General features: G+C 40.7%; 1 protein-coding gene across 1 annotated transcript in view; it reads right to left on the bottom strand.

Moving 5' to 3' along the window:
• The window catches only part of ADAMTSL3 (ADAMTS like 3), a 368709-nt gene that overhangs the window by 205729 nt on the left and 139888 nt on the right, over window positions 1-23092 (bottom strand). Inside the window, 2 exon segments of the mRNA XM_065871391.1 lie at window positions 7257-7493; window positions 19186-19231. Of these exon segments, the coding sequence (XP_065727463.1) occupies window positions 7257-7493; window positions 19186-19231 (283 nt within the window).

The raw sequence follows: 23092 nt of genomic DNA, 5'->3' as shown, positions 1-23092 counted from the left end.
CCAGGAGCACGGTGACAGGGTCATGTAAATGAGCAAACTGTAAACACACTTGCAAAAATTATTTGTAGTCTCTGTCAAGTGAACATCAGGGCTCAGTTCACTGATCCTAAGGCAATCAGAGAGAATCACACAGTTTACTTTCTCCCATCCTAATGGCTGTGGACAGCCACAGCCACATTGTATGGGAAAGGGAATTTATGTGAACATTGTCCGGTGGAAGGAAAGATACTGAATTCAACTTAGAAGCGTCTGAATCACTTTTGAAGAAGGGCATGCAATTCTTTTGACCTGAATACCCTTTGCCAGAAGATCACTCAGCTTTCAGAGAGGTATCACCTATGACTGCCCAAAGAATCCACTTACTCATGAGACTCAACAGAAACATGATAGGAAGCACACATTTTAAAGGAACTAATTCGGCATTGAAAACCAACTTTATCCTGCAATCCCCTTCAAACCTTGGAAACTACTGGAGCAAACTATGCACATCAGACAAATAAGAGGGAGCTCTGGTCAGTGCCCACAAGGAGAAACCAGGGAAAGAGAACCAGTGTAGCCTACAGGGCTCCTGTGTGACAGCGGTTCGGCTGGGCTCCTGAAATGTTGTTCATGAAAGAACGAATTTGTTTTTTTTTAAATGAACTTTAATATTTTTTAAATGTATCACATAAACTAGTTGTACTTATTTTCATGCTGCCTTACAAACTAAAAAAAATCACTATAAAACCATCTATTTACATTTGTCCTTAATAGCAAAATCAACTCTTTTTTTTTTTTTTTGCTCAATACATTATTTTTTTTCAATTGGGGAATGGTTGCTTTACAATGTTGGGTTAGTTTCTACTATACAGCGAAGTGAAGTAGAGTTCCCTGTGCTATACAGCTCATTCTCATTAGTTATTTATTTTATACATATTAGTGTACATATGTCAATCCCAAACTCCCAATTCATCCCACCCCCATTTCCCCCCTTGGTGTCCATATATTTATTCTCTACATCTGTGTCTCTGTTTCTGCCTTGCAAACAGGTTCATCTGTACCATTTTTCTAGATTCCACATATATGCCTTAATATACGATATTTGTTTTTCTCTTTCTGACATACTTCACTCTGTATGACAGTCTCTAGGTCCATCCACGTCTCTACAAATGACCCAATTTTTTTCCTGTTTATGGGTGCACAATATTCCATTGTATATATGTACCACATCATTGTATATTTGTACCACATTGTATATATGTACCACATCATTTGGCTGTCAGTGGGCCTTTAGGTTGCTTCCATGACCTGGCTATTGTAAATAGTGCTGCAATGAACATTGGGGTGCATGTGCCTTTTTGAATTATGGTTTTCTCTGGGTATTTGCCCAGTAGTGGGATTGCTGGGTCATATGGTAATTCTACTTTTAGTTTTTTAAGCAACCTCCATACTGTTCTCCATAGTGGCTGTATCAATTTACATACCCACCAACAGTGCAAGAGAGTTCCCTTTTCTCCACACCCTCTCCAGCATTTATTGTTTCTAGATTATTTGATGATGGCCTTTCTGACTGGGGTGAGGTGATACCTCACTGTAGTTTTGATTTGCATTTCTCTAATAATTAGTGATGTTGAGCATCTTTTCAGGTGCCTCTTGGCCATCTGCTGCACCAAGCAGTGTTCACTCCAACCATGTCACTGAGACTGCTTAAGCTGAGGTCACCAATGATCTCTGTTTGGTCGAAATGAAGCAGGCATATTTCAGTTCTTTTCCCTCTTGACTTCTCTGAAGTATTTGGCACTGCGAACTTCCTTCTTAAACACTCACCCACCCATATCTTGTTTTTTCCCAGTTTTCTATTAAACAGAAGACTGTTTTGTGTAGTCTCCATCATGTGTACCTCTTCCAGTGCTTGCCCCTGAAATGATGGGGCCAGAACTCTGTCCTTGGGAATCTGCCCTTCTCACTCAGTCCCTAAGGACATACATTAGCTTTAACCATGGGACGACCCCCAGATCTATATTCCTCATCTAGAATTCTCTCCTAAGCTCTAGATTCATGTATCAACTTGGATATCCACAGGTACAGCAGGCTCATCATCTTCTCCCCACATACTTGGTCCTCACTCAGTATTTTCTGTCTTGGTGAAGGGCTTCATCATCTACTTAGTTATTATGTCAGAAATCCAGACATCATTCTCAAATTCTCTCTTTTTTTCCCACATCCAATCAAACATCCAGCCCTAAAAGATCTGCTTCTTTAATCTGTAGAATTTGTCTCCCCTTCTTCAGTCACCCTATCTCCACCTTACTTTAAGCCCTTGTTATCCCAACTTGACCTATTATTATCTGCTCCAACCCTGTCTTCCCCAAATAATCTGCCACATTGCCACTTGAGTGATCTTTCTAAAAACAATCCCAACTCAGTTATTTCTTATAAATTCTTCAATGTTTCCTCTCCTCTTATAACTATCAGAATAAGTTCATGATTGGTTTCCACCTACATCTGTTGCCTCAATTTCAAGCATTATCCCACAGGTATTTTTCACCTCAGCTCTACAGAATGAGTCAAAGATGTTTAAACACACCTACTATCACATCTCTTCACCAGCGCTATTCCTTGTGCTTGGGATTCTCTTCCTCATCTTGATATATGTAACTTCTACTCAACTTTTCAAAACCTCAGTGTCAAAACATTACCTTGATCACATTGCTCTTCCTTAGCCCAGATTAAACTGTTTGTCGGTAACAATTATTTTTCATTATAAAAGCAATACACACTCATTGTCAAAAACTTGGAAGACAAGAAAGCATAATTCCACTGACAAATAATAGCTATTATTATCATTTAGTGGAAGAGCTCAAAAGTTAACTGGTGGTTACAAAGGGAAAAAAAATTGACAGCATATGAGATAGAAAAATGAAGTAGTAAACTCTGACCTTAGGGAAGATTAAGCAACAGCAAACATCAAATAAGATGGTTTAAGAGTAGGAAAGAAAGGAAGAGAGATTGGTTAGGCTACCAAGGGAGACTGACTAGTTTAGTCTTGGGGTAGAAAGGTGAAAGTGAGAGAGGAAAGAAGAGTAAAATGTGAGAGATTTGATAGAGGTACCGGGATAGAGGACATGCAAGCAAATACACTCGGTGACTACAATATGAATTCAGGAAGGTAACACTGAGAATTGTGGTGTCATAAGCAGACATGAATAGAAGTAGCAGTTAGAATAACCAGTGGATCTGGGAAGAACAATACTAGTTCATTTGAGAAGGGGTGGGGATTGGAGGAATTCCGACGGTGTATTGGAGGAATTTGCGGAATCTCCCAGAATGGATATCAAGCTTGAACTAGAAAATTCAGGATTGGAGGCTGAGAGAGAAATGAAAGAACGACCAAGAGTTACGAAAAGCCTCTGCATCTGCGAGTAGATAAGACTCATTTATTCAACCAGTTTTTAAGTGAGGACCTTTGATGGGGCCAGACGTTGTCAGGGTACTGGGGTATGGCAGTGAGTCTAAATGTACCAATTCAAAAGACAGAGAATGTCATAGCAGATCACAAAACAAGATCCAACTATCTGTTGTCTGAGGAAACACACTTTAAATATAAAAGCATCTATAAATTAAAAGTAAAGGGATGGAGAAAGACACAGTATGCTAGCATTAATAAAAATAAAGCAGGGGTAGGTATATTAATTTCAGACAGAGCAGACTTCAGAGCAAGGGGAGTTATCAAGGGCATTTATGTAATGATAAAGGTGTCAATACTCCAAGAAAACATAACATTCTTAATGTGCATACCCCTAACAATGGAATGCCAGAACACACGAGGCAAAAACCTACAGAACTGCAAGGAAAAGTAGATGAATCCACTACTACAGCTGGAGACCTCAACACCCCTCTATCAGAAAGAGGATAGATCCAGCAGGTGGAAAACATTGAGAAGAACTAAATGAATGGAGAGATATTCCTTTTTTGTGGATAGAAAGATTCAATATTATCAAGATGTCACCTCTTTCCAACTTAATTCCACAAAGTTATTTTGTGGATATTAACGAACTGATTCTAAAGTTTACATAAAGAGGGAAAAGACCCAGAACAGTCAACACAATACTGAAGGAGAAGAACAGTGTCAGAGGACTAACACTGCCCAACTTCAAGGCTTATGAATAAAGCCAAAGTAATCAAGATGGTATGGTATTGGAAAAAGAGTAGACAAATAGATCAATGGAACGGAATACAGAGCACAGAAATCAACTGACATGAATACAATCAAGTGATCTTTGACAAAGGAGCAAAGGCAATACAATGGAAAAAATAGTCTCTTCAATGAATGGTGCTAGAACAACTGCACATCCACATGCAAAAAAATGAATCTAGACACAGACTTACATCCTTCACAAAAACTAACTCAAAATGGATCATAGACCTAAATGTAAAACACAAAACTATAAAACTCCTAGAAGGTAACCTAGAAGAAAACCTAGGTGACCTTGGCTATGGTGATGACTTTTTAGATATAACACCAAAAGCATGATCACTGGAAGAAATTACTGATAAGCTGGACTTCATGAAAATCGAAAGCCTCAGGACTTTCCTGGTGGTCCAGTGGTTAAGACTTCGCCTTCCAATGCAGGGGGTGCGGGTTCGATCCCCACGGGTTTGGGGAGCTAAGACCTCACACGCCTCGCAGCCAAAAAACCCAAACATGAAACAGAAGTAATATTGTACCAAATTCAATAAAGACTTTAAAAATGGTCCACATCAAAAAAAAAAACTTAAAAAACTAAATGAAAATAAAATAAAATCAAAAGCCTCTGGTCTGTAAAAGACACTGTCAAGAGAACAAGAAGACCAGTCACACTGGGAGAAATATTTGCAAAAGACACATCTGATAAAGGACGGTTATCCAAAATATATAAATCACTCTAAACAATAAGAAAATAAGCAACCCAATTAAAAAATGGGCAAAAGACCTGAACAGACACCACATCAAAGAAGATATATAGGTGATAAATAAGCATGTGAAAAGATGCTCAACATTACATGTCATTAGGGAACTGCAAATTAAAACAACAATATGATACCCCTACACACGTATTAAAATGACCAAAATCTGGAGCAATGACACCACCAAATGCTGGAGGTGATGTGGAATGACAGTACTCTTACTCATTGCTGGTAGGAGTGCAAAATGCAGTCACTTTGGAAGACAGTTTGGGACTCTCTTACAAAAATAAACATACTCTTACCATGATACAGCAATCACACTCCTTGGTATCTACCCAAATGTACTGAAAAGTTGCGTCCATACAAAAACCTGCCCGTGATGTTTATAGCAGCTTTATTCATAATTGCCGAAACTTGGAAGCAACCAAGATGTCTTTCAGTAGGTGAATGGATAAATAAAATGTGGCACATCCTGACAATGGAATATTAATCAGCACTAAAAAGAAATGAGCTATCAAGTGATAAAAAGACAGAGGGAAAATTTAGATGCGTATTACTAAGTGAAAGAATCCAATCTGAAAAGCGTGCACTGTATGATTCCAACTATACGACATTCTGGAAAAGACAAAACTATGGAGGAAGTTAAATGATCAGTGGTTACCAGGGGTTAAGAGTGGGAGGGATGAGTAGGCAGAGCACAGAGGAGTTTTAGGGGAGTGAACATACTCTGTATGATACCACAATGACAGATACATGTCATTATACTTTTGTCCAAACCCACGGAATATCCAACTCCAAGAGTGGACCCTAATGGAAACTATGGACTTCGGGTGGCTATGATACACCAATGTAGGTTCATCATTTGTAATAAAGGAACCACTCTGGTGGGGGAGTGTTGAAAATGCTGGAGGCTCTGCATGTGTGCGGGCAGGGGGTGTATGGGAAACAGCAGTACCTGCCACTCAGTTTTGCTCTGAACCTAAAAAGCTTTAAGTCCTTTTTTAAAAAGGTGGGGAAGGGGAGAGAAGAGTTCAGGAAGAGCCTGGCAAGGTAAGCAAGGATCCTGGATGTCGTCATCAATGCAATGACAAGCCATTTAGGGATTTTGGTGGGAGGACTTAAAAACTAATTTAGGCTTTAAGACAATCGGTGTGGCTGCTGTGTGGAGAATGAATCAAATGGGGACAGTGTTGGAAGCTGGGAGATCAGGACAGGAGGCTATTGTAGTTTAGGTCAGAGCTAATGCGGGGCTTGGACTAGGAAGGAAATCAGTGGAGATAGAAATGGTGGATTCAAAAGAGGCTTTGGAGGTAGAACTGACAGGACTTGACAATGGATTAGATGTGTGGATTGAAAGAGAAGAATCAAGAATGACTCCACGGTTTTGTGGTGAGCAACTGGAAGCCGATTTCTAGATGAAAAGATGTAGGAAGGAGAAACTAGTCTGAGGAACAAGACCACAGTTCATCAAAGCATATGAAGTCAGAGATGCCTGGCAGTGTCTGACACTTAGTAGATGGTTAGGTTCATTTGCTACTGTTACTACCATTTTTGTTACGAACATAATAGGGTAGATGGAATACTAGGCATTCATTATGTTTACAATTTTTTTTTTCCAGTGATCAAAGGAATGGGGTGGAATCTTATCCTTTCCCTACTATCCCCATACTGTCTCAGCAGCCTGTCATAGTCCCCTGAATCCTCAGACCCATTACAAGCCGTGGGGGATTATACCTCAGACACACTCACTGCAGCTCTCCAAAGTCCACTCTGAAAAAGTCTGCTGGAACACATTCATGCTAATTAATTAATATATAAGTCACTGCTCCCAAAGACCCAAAACAATGAATTAGTTTTAATAAGAAAGGTCAGAGAACCTATCAATATTAGCCTTCCAAAGCAGTGATTCTCAAAGTGGGGTCCCTGGGCCAGGAACATCAGCATCTCCTGGGAACTTGTTAGAAATGCACATTTTCAGGCCCTACCCCAGACCGACTGGATCAGACACTCTGTCACTGGGGCCCAGAACACTGTGTTTTAACAAGTCCTTCATGGGATTCCGATGCACTTTCAAGTTGGAGAACCACTGATCTAGAAACACCACAAGTCATATATTGCAATCTTTTGATTCTACAGGGGCAAAATTTACACTATTTTAAATAAGTAAAACATAAGCTACAGGTGAGTAACACTCCCTAAAAAAATTTTACATTAAAACGATCAAAGACAATATTTCATCTGTGTGAACAAAAGTGCAGAAGAAAAAGATTACGGAGAGTGGTCGTGGCACATCCTTGAACCAGGGGGTACAGGAAGTAGGTGTGGCTTACCTGACAGATGCCGCTGATACACATGTCCAAGGAGTCAGCATTGCAACGAGTTCCATCCAAGACCTTGGGTGCCAGCTCCACTACCAAGTTCTGTCCCCGTGCGTGGCACTTGAGCGCACACGGGGCAGCAGGATCATTGTACTCTGGAAGCCACTCATAATAACGCCCCTGATACTGAACATCATTGTAGGCTGAACACTGCTGGGCTCTGAAGTCCTCCGCATCCGGAGGGCAGTCCTGGGGGCAGAGAAAAAGGGCCACATGTACATCATCCAGTGAGATGGGCCAGCAGAAGGCTGAACAAGTGTACCTGAGTCCCATGAGAGCAGACCCCAATTGCTTCTCTCCCAGAAGTCACTTCATTCCTTCACTTTTTCCTTTTTTTTCCTTCAAAACAGAATCTGTAGTATGGAATTCTACTGGTACCTCTGTGATAAAGGAGGGGATCACCTCATTTATTCTGATTATTTTTCCACCCAGGTTGTTTTCTCCAGTTAATTAAAGTTTACCATACTTAAATGCCAAATTTTGCTCTATTTTAACCATACTGAATATAAATTTTCAAATGCATTACACAACCTCCTGCTTTCTGAGACAAGGGAAAATGGAATGTTTTTGATTTTTCCAGGTGACCTAAGGTCTTCATAGGAAATACTAATTATCTTCCATGCCTTTAGGGGCCATTTCAATGTAAAGGATTGTTACTAACTGGCCCCAAACTGCTGTGCTCTGTGGGGACTTGTGTTTGTTTCATTGCTTTTGTCGTTGTTATTTAGTTCATCACCTTTCCTCTCTTGTTTTCAGACCCCCAGCCATCGCTCTTTACTGGTACCCAGTGCCTGCATTCAACAGGCTCTAGAATGGAAAGAGATAATGAGGCTTTTTCAAATTCTGTCTACAACAAAAGCAAATAAATCCCAAGTTAATACCCCAAGGAGTTCTCATAATAATAGGACAAAGTGTTTGTACAAGTCTTGATGACTCAAGGGTCTTTTTATTTAATTACTAATCAATCTCATCAGATATTTCCAAAGCAATATGCTGGATGATAAAAACGTTACTTTACTCTTCAAAACTGAGCACACTGTGATGACCTAGAGGGGTGAGATGGGGGGTGGGGTGGGAGGGAGGCTTAGGAGGGAAGGGATACATATAGCTGAGTCACTTTGTCGTACAGCAGAAACTAACACAACATTTTAAAGCAAATATACTCCAATAAAAAAAAAACAAGAGGAAGGAGTCCTTGTAAGTTAGGCATAGAGAATAAAAATTGAGAAGCAACTCCAAAAAGCTGTAATGGCCATTCAGCAGTACCTAATAATGACTTCAAATCTAGTTAAATCCAAACTAGAAAGTGATAAACAAGAAATAATGGCTACTCAATACAGGGCTGCAAATAGACACAGGGGTAAAGTACTTTTGAAACTTTAGATAAGGGAGCTTATTATTTTTACAAGTTTCCCCAGAAGGACAAATCACCCCCAAAGTACAATAATGTTAGCTTAAAATTATTAGAAGACACTTGTTTTAGATTATATTATACTAATAATTGTTTTTCATTTATTCTTCCAAATAAGCCAATTAATTCTAAAAGCTCAGCAACAAACAAAGCAAAACAATAAGACAATTCAGCGTAAAGATTATTTAAAATAGTCAGGGTTTCCCTGGTGGCGCAGTGGTTAAGGATTCACCTGCCATTGCAGGAGACACGGGTTCCAGCCCTGGTCCGGGAAGATCCCACCTGCCACGTAGCAACTAAAGCTGAGTGAAAAATGCCAAACCCCCAATCTTGCTCACATGATTACATCTTAAGCATCTCAACCACTACGCCACCAGGGAAGCCCTGGAGTTATTCTTTATCTTGCCTGTGTCAATATCAATATCCTGGTCCTGATACTGTATATAGTTTTGCAAAATCTTACCATTGTGGGAAACTGGATAAAGGCAACATGGGACGTCTGTGTATTATTTCTTACAACTGTATGTATATCTACAATTATCTCAAATAAATGTTCAATTAAAAAAAAACAAAAACAAAACAAAGTTGAGCACAAACTTCCCAATTAATGGGAATGAATTCATTGTATACAAACTTCCCAATTAAAGAAAATAGATACAGAAAGGCAATATATTATTTTTTTTCTTATTGCAAAAGAAATAAATGTTCATTGTAAAAACTTTGGGAATAGTTTCTATTCAAAAAAAGAATAAATAACAAAGATTCTTTGCTTATACATAAATCTTTACACAAATTTTTGATTATTTCCCAAGGGCAAATTTCTGGAAATGAAATCTGGAAATGAAATTTCTGAGAAAAAGAGTGTGTTTCATGAGCTTTTCAAAATATTACCACATTGCCGTCCAGGAAGGTCTTATTATTATCATCAGGCTATATAAGTTCCCTTTTCTCAGTACCTCCTCTCAGTTTGGGTATTATAATTTTCTAAAATTTTTTTCCAATCATACGTGTTACATAGAATTTCAACATTTTAATTTGCATTTCCTTATTATTTAGGCTTAATATCTTTTCATGTATATTTGCTTTCTGTATTCATTCTTCAAAAATTTCTTGTTTTCTGTCCTTCATTTATCTATTGGAAGGTTTGTGTTTTTATTATTTTTAACAGATAAAGCTATTAAATTTCATAGTGAAGTTATTGATTTTTTGTCATTTGTATTAGAAATATTTTCCCCATTTAATCTTGTTTTTGGTGCTTTGTGAAGTCAAGAAGTTTTGAATTTTTATGTAGTCAGCTCTATTCATATTTCCTTTTAAGGTTTCTTTCTTTACTAATGAGATATGCTTTTCCCTCCCTGCCCTGAAAACAGATAAATACTTAAATGTATTTTTCTAGTTCCTTTATAGTTTAGCAATTATGTTTAACTCTTTATTACATTTGGAATGTATTTTGATCTATGGGGTGAGGTAGAACTCTAACTTTATTTTTCCACAAATAGTTATTAACAAATTATCAGCCAGAATTTTAAAATATAATTTCTTCTATTTATCCCATTTTTACTACTTAATTTTTGTATTTTACTGTGTTTATGCTTTGGGCCTTGATAAAGTGCCTAAAATCCTTTTTGGAAGTAGGTAGGGAGTAAGTAAAATATAATTAGTAGACTTTCCCCTGAAATTAGTTGTATTACTTTCCTGTGAATCATTTCAAAATCTTCTATTACATCCACATTTTTCTTTGTTTTCACAAAATTAACCCTTAAGCTAGGTCACACCTATGGAAGAAAGTATCAAACTGCAGAAGATTAAAACTGGATGCCATTTCTGTCTTGGAATGAGGACATCTTCCATCTAGCCATAGAGAAGATCATGAGTGACAAAATTATATCACCTCCTCTTTCCTCAATCAGGGTCAATTTCTTCTGTATCTGACTCTTTGAAACCCAGAGAGTATAAGAGAGCAGGGTAAAAACAACTTCCCTTGCATTAGGCTCACTTGCACACTTGAGGAAATACAAGTGCTAGCTGTCTGACTCTTGAACGTCTTAAACTCCTCAAACCAAAGAAGTTTCACAAAATCAACTATGGTTAATTAACAGAAGCCAGCCTAAACTGAGCCCTTGTGAAGGGGTGGCCAGGTTTGTATGTGCGACCTAGCCTCCTTGGCCACAGCTGATTATCAGAGGCAAACATCTGGTCCACGCCAGGTCAATATTTCCCAGGAATTCAGAATCGCAACAAAAGAGCTGGAGGTGAAAACTCACATCAATCTGGGCTGGGCTAGCCATTTCTTTTATGTGATGCATGTTGAAGCAAAGTGAGCCAGTTCCCACAGCAAGAGCAACGAATTAGACATGAAAGGTCAGATAATAAAACATGGGTTTCAGCTGAAGGAGTAAGTAACCTGGGCTTCACTTTCTGATTCCCGGGTCCAGGCCCTCAAGATATGCTCATTCCTAAATTCCGCTAAATATCCACTCACCCATCCAGTGAATCCCATTTTTCTTGAGCTAATTTGAGTGGGTTTCTGTTCCTTAGAAATGATGATCCCTGATTAAGACCGCCGTATATCTAGCCCATACTTTCTAGTTTACCAGGAAATATTACTGACATTCTCTCTTCACTACCACCCTTTGAGCGAGGTAGGTGAGGATTATCATTACCCTCGTTTGTATAAATGGAGAAAACTGTGATACAAAAAGTCTTTAGTCACTAGCCCAAAGGCATACAACTAGAGTATGACACAGCCAAGACTGATTCCCAAAGAAACAAGCATTCCATTATATGATACTGCTTTCTAGTAATCTTGGGGGACGTTGACTACTTACATTAAATGCTTCCATTTACATGGCATTCTTCCACTGTCAACACTACGTCTGTCTAGTCTGGTTCAGATGGGTCGCATGCCCTGGCTCAAGACAATCTAGGGATTCTTGTGTCTAAAGTTTAGTTGACATTCAGGAATCTTGGATGCCAAACATCCATCTGCTTTCCTTTCCCTGAGAAGCATTTCTTCCTATTAGTTAAGTTCAAGACAACGCTTATTTATTAAATATACTTTATGGGTTTTGCCTATGTGACATGCTGTAAGGAACACAAAAGAAGAATATAATCCATCAGCTCCCTAGTGAGCTTGTTATCTTATTGGAGATGTCCCATCTATGTGCATGGAATGCATTGAAACAGTGGGTTATTTATTACTGGAATTTGTAGACTTACAGGAGGACTTTGCAATGAAGGACATAAAATTGTTATCCAAGAGTTAGACTGAAAAGTGAATAAATGGAGCTAATAAGGAAAGAGTAAATCTAATAAGGAAACAATAAATCCTAGATCAGGAAGACCTGACTCAGTCAGGAGTGGGTAGCCAGCCTGGGAGGCATAGAAAAGAAGAAGGAGGAGGAGCAGGGGAAGAGACAGGGGGAGGGGAAGAAGGAGAGGGAGGGGAAAAGGGAGTAAACACAGCAGATAACAACCAGCACCCATTTGAGGACCATTCTGAAGACAGGGGTCTTTCCTCCCCCTTTCCTCCCTAAAGCCATGAGAATACATAAACCTGTATGGACAACTTAGGGAGAGAAGCCAAGACAGGAGGATTATCTAAGAAACTGAGTATTTTTTATTTTTTGTGTTGCGCAGGCCTCTCACTATTGTGGCCCCTCCTGTTGCGGAGCACAGGCTCCGGACGCGCAGCCTCAGCAGCCATGGCTCACGGGCTTAGCCGCTCCGTGGCATGTAGGATCTTCCCGGACCAGGGCACGAACCCGTGTCCCCCGCATTGGCAGGCGGACTCTCAACCACTGAGCTACCAGGGAAGCCCTGAAACTGAGTAATTTTATTTAAGAGAGACAGACCATTACCTAAGAGATGATTTATGTAATAGGAGTGGACCAAGCTTTAATTTGGGTTAGATATTTAATTTTCCTCCTAGATAAGCAGTGAGTAGGGACTCAGGAGAAACACCATTTCTGTATAAGCAAATATGAACATTTTATCTTCATATCCATGTTATAGTATGAGTTAAATTTTGTGATCCTCTTATATAACAAATGCCAAATTTTCTAGCATAAAAGTAAATTATTGTAGGTGGCTACTATCAGCTAGAATAAGCAAATGATGCATCATGAATAAGTAACATTTCAGAAGGGATCTGAAGGATGATGTGATGTGAATAGGACAAGATATGAGAAACGATATAAGCAAAAAAGAAAGAGCAAAAATAAATTCAGTATCTATGAGGCACAGCCTTGTCCAGCCAGGGTGAAACTTGTGAGTTGAATAAGATGTAAATCTTACCATCTTTTGGAGGTCCTGAAATGCAAGTAAGAGGAATTAAAAGCAACAGGGATCCACAGAGGAGAGCAACATTAAAAAGGGATAGAATAGGTAGCATTTTAGGAGGGCCAGTATGGTAGCAGGATGGACTGGAGTTCTGCACATAGATGTGAGAGGAAGTGGCCCTAGCCCAGAGTAGAAGAAATGGCAATGGAAAAAAATAAAAAAATAAAAATCCTCTAAGAGAAAACTGTCAGAAATTAGCCATTCATGGGATCCAGAGTATAAAAGATCTTTCAAGGGTCACATCAAATGTCACCTCTTCTGGAAGGCTGTCAGGGAGCCCAGGGACCCCACTGTGCAGAATTAACCATGCCTCCCTCTGTGCCCATATAAAAAACGTGTTCATGCTACAAAAACACTCTTACCAAATGATGATACACTTATTTTTTAAAATATGTTCCCTTTGCTTTCTCCCAGCTTTACCTTTAATTTCACATACCCTGGTATAAAAACATACAAGTAGTGAGTGAATTCAGGCATTAGGCCTCCTTGCTGACATGCATGACTGCCCTTGCAACTTCTCCACTTGCTCTATATACCCCTGATAAGGATAGTTCTTTCCTGAGGCCTCTGGGGCCCAGCCCTGGCTGGAAGAGCCCATGCTGAGCGCTGATCAGAGGGTCATGTCTGAAGATGGCGGTTACCTGGAGCCCCAGTACTGCACATAGGCATGTTCTGTTCCCCTAATCTCCCTGGCCCAACAGCCCAAAGTCCCATCTCCCCTGACAGAATGAATGCAGGGAGAGCCGCTGAACCGATGCCTGATTTCTCAGGGAGGGAAGTGTGGTCCTCGTTTCCTGGTCACGCCTCCCACTCTGCCACGTGAAGCATGGGTTCCTACATACCACGAGTGGAATTTCTTCGTCTATGAGCTCTGAATGCATGTCCCTAACACATCCAGACTCCAAAACAAAAGAACTTTCAATCGTCCCTTGAATGCCTGGAACCTGCTTTTTTCCCAGGTTCCCTGTCTTCCGCTTTTTTTCCCCTGTCTTCCGCTGACACTGACGTGGGCAGAGGTCAGAAATGTAGCTGTCAGGGTCGTTAAGCCAGATCCTCCCCTGTGCTGGGGATCCCTCCTGGGCTGCTGGAGCGGAAGGCCCAGGGGCATGGAGGAGATCATTTCAGTTGCCTCTGTCTCCAGCTCCCTCCCTGCCCCTCTCTGACCTTTGTCCCTGGCCAGCTGTGCATATTCAGAAGGCCCTTCCTACTGTTCTTGGGGTTGAAGTTTCTATAATGGTATAGGAAAGTGTAATGTTCCTGCAATTACCTCTGCAATTCATGTGCTCCTGGGCTGTTAGAAGTGACCTTGCTGCTGTCTGGGTGTCATGTCATTATCTGACAAAGCTGGAGACCTCTTCACACTTCTTTCCAAGAAGCATGATCTCCCTGTGCTATGCGGCTGCTTCCCACTAGCTATCTCTTTTACGTTTGGTAGTGTATATATGTCCATGCCACTCTCTCACTTTGTCCCAGCTTATCCTTCCCCCTCCCCATATCCTCAAGTCCATGCTCTAGTAGGTCTGTGTCTTTATGCCTGTGTTACCCCTAGGTTCTTCATGACATTTTTTTTTCTTAAATTCCATGTATTTGTGACGGCCTGGAGGGGTGGGATAGGGAGGGTGGGAGCGAGGGAGACGCAAGAGGGAAGAGATGTGGGAACATATGTATATGTATAACTGATTCACTTCGTTATACAGCAGAAACTAACACACCATTGGAAAGCAATTATACTCCAGTAAAGATGTAAAAAGTAAATAAATAAACGAATGAATGGATGAATGAATGAATAAAAAGAAGCATGATGCTGTAGCAGAGTGATCAAGAGCGCACACTTCCGAGGAGCCTGGAACCTGACTGCCTGGGATTAAGTTCAGCTCTGTGATCCTGTGCAGGTTACCTAAATGTCCTTCCCTGTAAAAGTGGAGATAAAGATAACACCTACTCTGTAGGGATTATGAGCATTAAATTTATTTATTCATGAAAAGGCACTCAGAACAATGCCTACCTAGCATTTAAGAAGTACTTAATAACTCTGAGCTATTATTGTTGCTATTAATATTATTACTGATCTTGGTTAGGGGTTAGAAAGCTGATACACATGTGACAAACTCCATGGTCCGGAGGGAGGCTGAGAGCCTGAGCCTTCAAATAATCAGGTGGAGGAACAGAAGAATTAGCAACCTCGGGAATAGGACTGAATGTCAGGTCTCTGGGGCTCACCGGCAGTGTCTTCTGCTTCTCCATAAAGCACAGTTCACCTCCCTATGTGGCCACTGATGGTGACATCGCTTGGATGGGAATGGGAGATCCTGCGCTCCCATCAGATGGGATGCTCAGGTCCCCAGAAGTATAGGTGTGAGCATCTTTGAATCACGAAGCAAGTTTCCCTCAAAAGAGTGCCTGACCTGGGAATCACTAAAGGCAGCTTCCTTCAGAAGAGTGGGTGATGAGCCCCATCCCCAGGGAAAGTGAACGAGCGTGGCGCATCTTCAGTGAGGCCATTGGAAGACAGGGAGAAGCAACAGCAGGGCTGACAACTCAGTTCTCTCTCCACTTGAGATAGGCTGCAGAGTAGTTCCCACCCCTGCTCTCTGGACTCCTCGGGGTGATAAGAGAGATGAAGATTTCAAGAGGGTTATTCTAAATCCCTAACTAATAAAGCAGGAAGCATCTCCAGTAATTATATGTAAAAAAAGAAAAAACAAGATGTGACCATATTCATACACTGAGTTCACTGTGGTTACAACCACTTACGGCACTTGACGCCCTTGAAACATTTCTATGTTATATTCCATGGAATATACCCGTATAATCACTCCTGTAAAGGAACAGACTTCTTACAGATCATGGACACTGCAGCTGGGACTGCCTTTATCCACATATGGTCTACAGCAGGGCTTGAGTATCACGGCTGCAGACACTTGGCGCATGGAGATGGAGGGGTGTCCTGAACACTACAGATGTGAAAGACCTGCCACAGGGCTCCCTTATTTCCCTGTAAGGAATTTTGTTGGAAACTCTGCACTTGCAATGGCAAGCACAGAAATTAATGTCATTTTCTTATGAAATCTCTCTACGGACTCTCTTAGGACACCAAGTCTGAGAAATAGAAGACGGTGAAATTTTCACTGCTGTCCTCCCCCACTAGCTCCCACCTCCTAAGCATCTATTTCTCACCAGCCTGGAGGTTGTAAAGGTTTCTGCAGACTCTTCCAAGGGGACAACAATTAGAGACCATGTGTACTCCCAAGACCCTCGGAGCCTCAGGGGCATCAGATCTTCACTCAAGCGCACCGAAGTTCTAACCATTGCAACTAGTATGCACCAATTTTAGTAGATTATATTGTTTCTCTCTACATTGCATGGCGCAACACTCCTAGACCCTTATAACACTTGTGTTGAAAAGAGCTGCCTTTTTGGAACTAGCTAGAGCAGAGTCTCTTTCTCTCTCTCTCTCTCTCTCTCTCTCTCTCTCTCTCTCTCTCTCTCTCTCTCTCACACACACACACACACACACACACACACACAGAGAGAAACCCTAGAATGAAACCTCAGAATGGAACTAGCTAGAGCAGTGTCTCTCTCTCTCTCTCTCTCTCTCTCTCTCTCTCTCTCACATACACACACACACACACACACACACACACACACACACACACAGACAGAGAGAGAGACAGAGAGAGAGAAACCCTAGAATGAAATCTCAGAATGTAATATCTTGATCTGGACATTTAAAATGAATTCCCCTAGATAGCTTCACAGAATATTCCTTGATAGCATACTGTTGTGAAATTTATTCTGGAATGACTGCAAGGAATTTGCCAGACCAATTTGTCTGAGAAGCCGAGCTGTCCCATTGTGTTAATCAGAATAATGCAACCTCCCCAAAGATGGTCAAAACCTAATCCCTAGTACCTGCAAATAGGTTACCTTACATGGCAAAAGGGGCTTTTCCCAAAGCATCCTTTGACGAAGGTTAAGGACCCTGAGAGGGGGAGATTATCCAGGTGGGCGAACGTTGCTCAGCTGTGATCACAGGCAGATGTGACTACATAAAAATGGACAGAGAGATGCAATGTTGCTGGCTTTGAAGTTGGAAAAAGGGGCCACAAGCCAAGGAATGTGGGCAGCCTCTAGAAAATGGAAAAGACAAAGAAATGGATTCTTCCCTAGAGACTCCAGAAGGAATGCAGCCCTGCCAACACCTTAATTTTAGCCCAGTGAGACCCATATCAAATTCTGACCTCCAAAACTGTAAGATAATAAAAAATTTGTATTGCTGTAAGCCAAGTTTGTGGTAATGTGTTGCAGCAGCAATTAAAAAATAAAATGTACCCAGGCAAAAGGTAGTAGATGGAAACGTCTTGTGTGTAAAACCCTGAGGCTGCTAATACATCCACGTGCTGGTGTAAGAATGAATGCCAGGGGACTTCCCTGGTGGTCCAGTGGTTAAGACTCCACGCTTCCAATGCTGGGGGCATGGGTTCAATCCCTGGTCGGTGAACTAAGATCCCACATGCTGTGTGGTGAGGCCAAAAATAAATAAAATTAATTAATTTAATTTAAAAAAAAAAAAGAACGAATGCTAGACTCTGCTTGTACCTAAATGCCAGCCTGTGTCTGTGCTCGGTCAACCTCTCTCCCTCCTTCATCCCCACCTGGATTCCAGCTCATTTAATTGTGCAACCACGTGCATGTGTATCTCTCGATTCCTCAAGTCCATCCTGTCATAGGACATGTGAAACCTATTTGCTCTGTCTCCCAAAATCCCTCCTAGGACATAGTGGCCACAAATCTGGCTACCTCAGGGCTGGGTGATATTGGATTTTGAGTGCCCTATGAATAAGCACGATTTTTCCCACCAAAGTTTGAGAGAGAAACATTTCTGCTTCGCCACTGATTAAAACAGACTGAAAACGTGGCTCGAGCTCCACAGACAAAAGGTCCTGCTAACACTGCCTGTTCTCCACTCCCCAAGTCTAGAGCTTGAGGCTGTCCAACGAGGAAAAGTTTGGGTCCATAGAACAGAAATGCTTACCCAGGACTGCTGTCTCACACTGGCCCAGGACAGAGAAGGAACAGAGATGGGCAGTCCCTCCAGTAAGTGAAACATTTAAAATAAATGACATAGCTAATTGAGAAAAATGGATTTTTTAAATAAAAAACCTAAATCTGGGCTCCCCTGGTGGCGCAGTGGTTGAGAGTCCGCCTGCCGATGCAGGGGACACGGGTTCGTGCCCCGGTCCGGGAAGATCCCACATGCCGCGGAGAGGCTGGGCCCACGAGCCGTGGCCGCTGAGCCTGCGCATCCGGAGCCTGTGCTCCGCAACGGGAGAGGCCAAAAGAGTGAGAGGCCTGAGTACCGCAAAAAAAATAAATAAATAAAAATAAAAACGCCTAAATCTCACTTAGATCTTCAGAATTTCCTTTGAATTCCTGTCATTTTGATTTGGGTATATATCACAAACAACCGAAATGTTTTACGTAGAAAATAGGATTGGTGCTTTCTGACATTTTATTTTGCATTGCACATTTGTATATTTGAATTTTAGTTTTTGTTTGTGTTGAATACTGTAGAATGAGAGCAAGGTTTACAAACCCTTCCTCAGGTGTGGTTTTCTTGAGTCACCTACAGTACTCCTTAACACAGTCTGCAGGGAGTGGGACAGGTGTTTTGGAGCAGGAGAAACAGCACAGGACAAGTTCAAGTTCAATGCTTCCTTTGCGGCCTTTGGAAAATAATTTCACCTCCCTCGGTCCCAGTCCCCTCATTTGAAATAAAGAAATAACCACACCTCGTATGCCAATATCTCAGAGACAGTTGTGAGGGTCAGGTGAAATCCTACACATAGAGCACTTTGAACTTTGAAGGCATTTACAAGTATTATGTATTGTTTCTATGAATTCAGAAATTATTAAATGCTTACCAAATTAGATCATACATGCGAAGTGGCCTAAAAGGGTAGTATAAATGGCAGGTATGAGATATACAAAACCTGTCGTCAATTAAATGAATATTCAAATTTTCCACAATGAGTACCAAGAGGCCATCAGCTTTACGGTACATAATAACTTCCAACATGAACGTATTTTATGCGATTATATATTTTTATTACATACGGAACTTACATGATTGCTGCACGTCTTGTATCGAATATTCTGCCCTTCACAATTCCTGAGGAAAAAAAAGAAAATAAGGATTTCATGGAAGTTGCAAGCAGGAAAGAAAATACAAGTGAAAAACGAGGCACACGTAAAACTTGTATTAGTGCCCATTACCTCAAAGGCTCAAAGTTTAAATTCTAAGAAATAACTTTCAAGGATCAGGAGGCCAAAAAGTCTCATGAAAGTGTCACATTAAACACAGTGAATTCTTTAGTTGAATTAATGTAATAATATTACTTAAGCACGGTTTTTACCCTAGGGTCTATATAACCACTGAAATTAATGTACACTGTGTATGTGTGTGTGTAATATGTGCATATATGTTTTCTTTTGCTATGAAAAAGAAGGTAAAACTACAGGTAGAAGTATTTGTGTAGCACGTCCCTGAAAGGGAATTTCTCTTCCTCACTCACTGAGGTCACCAAGTTAGCTGGGCCCTCTAAAACCTCCCTCTCTAATCAGTACAATGGTCTCTGTCAGAAATTTGCCTGAGGCAATGCTTATATCTTACTTCAGCCACCAGCCTTACTAAACAAATGCTACAAAACATAGTGTTGGGGCGGACTTCTTAGGATACCGACCCTCTAGGATCTGCAGTCATATACGCATGTATGTATATGCTTGAGAATCCTCCAGGGATGACCACACACTATCCTTTCCTCCAACCACTTGCTTTGGGACCCAGCCACTCATCTTCCAGGCAAGCTTTCCTTTTGGATGTTTGGAATTCCATCTGGCAGGTCCTCTCCTCAGTGCAGTGCTTGCTGCTCTGTATTTTACATTAACTCCTTAAAGATAATTCATCTGTGAATGGGATCTTTCCCAGTTTTTCCACGGAGTTATGTTTTTACCCTTTATGTGTCCCTGGCCAATTCAACGGCAAATTTGGAGCAAGAAACGCTAAACACAGGTTTATCTCGCCATCTTGAATTAAAAGTCAAGTGTTAATTTGTTTTAGAATAGTTAGTCCTGGAAGAAGAGAACTTTTTTTTTTTTTTGGCTGTGTTGGGTCTTCATTGCTGCGTGCGGACTTTCTCTAGTTGTGGCAAGCGGGGGCTACTCTTCGTTGCGGTGCGCGGGCTTCTCACTGCGTTGGCTTCTCTTGTTGCACAGCACGGGCTCTAGGCACGAAGGCTGCAGCAGTTGTGGTGCTCGGGCTCAGTAGTTGTGGCTCGCGGGCTCTAGAGCGCAGGCTCAGTAGTTGTGGCGCACGGGCTTAGTTGCTCTGCGGCATGTGAGATCTTCCCAGACCAGGGCTCAAACCTGTGTCCCCTGCATTGGCAGGCGGATTCTTAACCACTGTGCCACCAGGGAAGTCCCTGGAAGAAGAGAACTTTTAAAAAGTGGATCCAAAGAGATCCTTTTTTGCTGGTGTGATTTAAATATGAGCCTATATGAAATGACTGAACAAGTCTATTTTAGCAGTATATAACTCACTGCACATACTTTCTGACGATTCTATTTTTATCAATTACAAAAAGAGTAAGTGAAAACTACTAATGTGCCAAGAAGTATAAAGAAGGAAAACCAAGCATTAATCCCATCATTGGGACTTCCCTGGTGGTCCAGTGGTTAAGAATCCATCTTGCAATGCAAAGGACACCAGTTTGATCCCTCGTTGGGGACCTGAGATCCCACATGCCTCTGGTCAACTAAGCCCAACTGCCACAACTACTGAGCCTGCCCACTCTGGAGTCCATGGCAACTAATGAGCCTGCATGCCACAACTAGAGAGAAGGCCGCACACCGCAACAAAAGCCCATGTGCCACAACAAAAGATGTCGCGTGCCACAACTAAGACCCGACACAGCCAATAAATAAATAAATAAATATTTAAAAAATCCATCATCAAGACCTTTACCCTTAATAATCTTGCATTTCATCTTCCAGTGTTTCTGCCCTGATTTATTTACAGTTGTGAAATCATACAGCCCATTCAACTTCGTATTCATTTCAATCTAATGTTATAGCCTTTTCCCATTTTATTAATAATTCCTTGGAAAAAAATTGTTTAATGACTACGTAATAGTCCATAATACAGACATTACTCTTTTTGTAGTTTTGAATTTGAATTTTTTTAATTGTGGTAAAATACACGTAACATAAAATTTACCATCCTAACCATTTTTAAGTATACCCTTCAGCGTTGTAAGTATATTCACATTGTTCTACAGACATTACCTTTTGTGGGTATTTGTGCTGCCTCTTCATTTTCCCTACTTTTAAAATTTACATACATTAAAATTCACTTTTTGGGGGTGCACAATTTCATGCGTTTTCACAAACCCATACAACTGTGTAAACACTACCACAATCAACATGTGGAACAGCTCCATCACCCCATAAATGCCCTCAGGTTGCTCCCTTGTAGTCAGCTTCTCTCTACCCTCAGCCTCTGGCAACCACTGGTCTGTTTTCTGCCCCATTAATTTTGCCTTTTCCAGAATGCCACATAAATGGAATCATACAGTGTATAGTTTTTTGAGACTGACTCCTTTCACTTAACATAATACGTAAGAAATCCACCCATGTTGTTGCGTGTATCCATAGTTTGCTCCTTTTTAATTGCTGAATGGTATTCCACTGTGTGTATGTACAACAGTTTATCTACCCATTCACCAACTGGATATTTGGATTGTTTCCAGCTTTTAGCAATTATGAACTAGAATGTTGTAAACATTCACATACAGGTTTTGTGTGAACAAAACTTTTCATTTCTCTTGGGCAAATACTAAGAAGCAGGATTGCTGAGCTGCTTATTTTATATAATAACGCTTTGCTAAACATCTTTATGCTTTCATTTTTGTTCACATTTAGGATACGTATCTAGAAATGGATAACAAATGCCATTCCTTTTATCTTATGACTTCTTCATGTATGTGTTTTTAACTCTTGGTTGGCTAAGTATTATTTGATTGGTTGTTTTTTCAAGAAGGGTAAATGTCTCCCATATTATTATTAAACTTTGTATTTCACATAGGAAAGGCAATGCAGCAAGATATATTACTTTTTTCATGTTCCTTTTTCCTCAAAACTGTAGACACACTTCATTGACCTCTGACATTTAGACTCACAGAAGAGAAGTCTGATTTTTATTCTTTTGCACATGTGTTTTATTTTTCTGCCTGGAAGCATATAGTGTTTTGTTTTGTTACTATTTGAAGTAAAAATTATAGTCAGGGTGTACCTAGTTGTGTGTTTATTTTCCTTGATTTTGACTAAAAATGCTTGGCCTTTTTGACTAGAATACTCAAGGTCTTTACTTGCAGTGCCACATTTTATTCTCAGATTATAATTTTGATTACTGCTCTTGTTCCAAGAATATCTGTAATTCTTAAGTTAGAGGCCCCTTTCTCTGCTCCTATTATTTCCTTATTGATCTATGATTTTCTCTAATATACATCTCATTTGTTTGACCTTCTCTTATACTTCCAAGAAATCTCCTACAGATATCCCTCCACATGACTGATTTTCTTTTTCCTGCAGTGATTATTTTGTATTTTATTGTCTGGTACGCTTTTTTTTTTTTTTTTTTTTTTTCCGGCCATGCCACGCAGCTTGTGGGATCTCAGTTCCCTGACCAGGGACTGAACCTGCACCATGGCAGTGAAAGTGAAAGCCCAGAATCCTAACCACTAGGCCACCAAGGAACTCCACTGATACACTTTTTGATACTGCCTTTTCTTTCTTTGCAATCCTTAAACTCACCCTTCTCCGTCCACATCTCATACCATCCTCAGCTTACTTTCTGCTCCAATTGCATCATGTACCTCAGTCTCTTCATATCTGTTTTCTGGGAGGTGCAGTCCCTAATGGGATTTAGAAAGTATACAGGAGAAAGGCATTTTGGAGTGAAAAGAACAGCACTACG

This window comes from Phocoena phocoena, chromosome 2, assembly GCF_963924675.1.
Source record: "Phocoena phocoena chromosome 2, mPhoPho1.1, whole genome shotgun sequence".
Lineage (NCBI taxonomy): Eukaryota > Metazoa > Chordata > Mammalia > Artiodactyla > Phocoenidae > Phocoena > Phocoena phocoena.
Note: the sequence above shows the minus strand (reverse complement) of the source record. Positions and strands in the feature narration are given on the sequence as shown.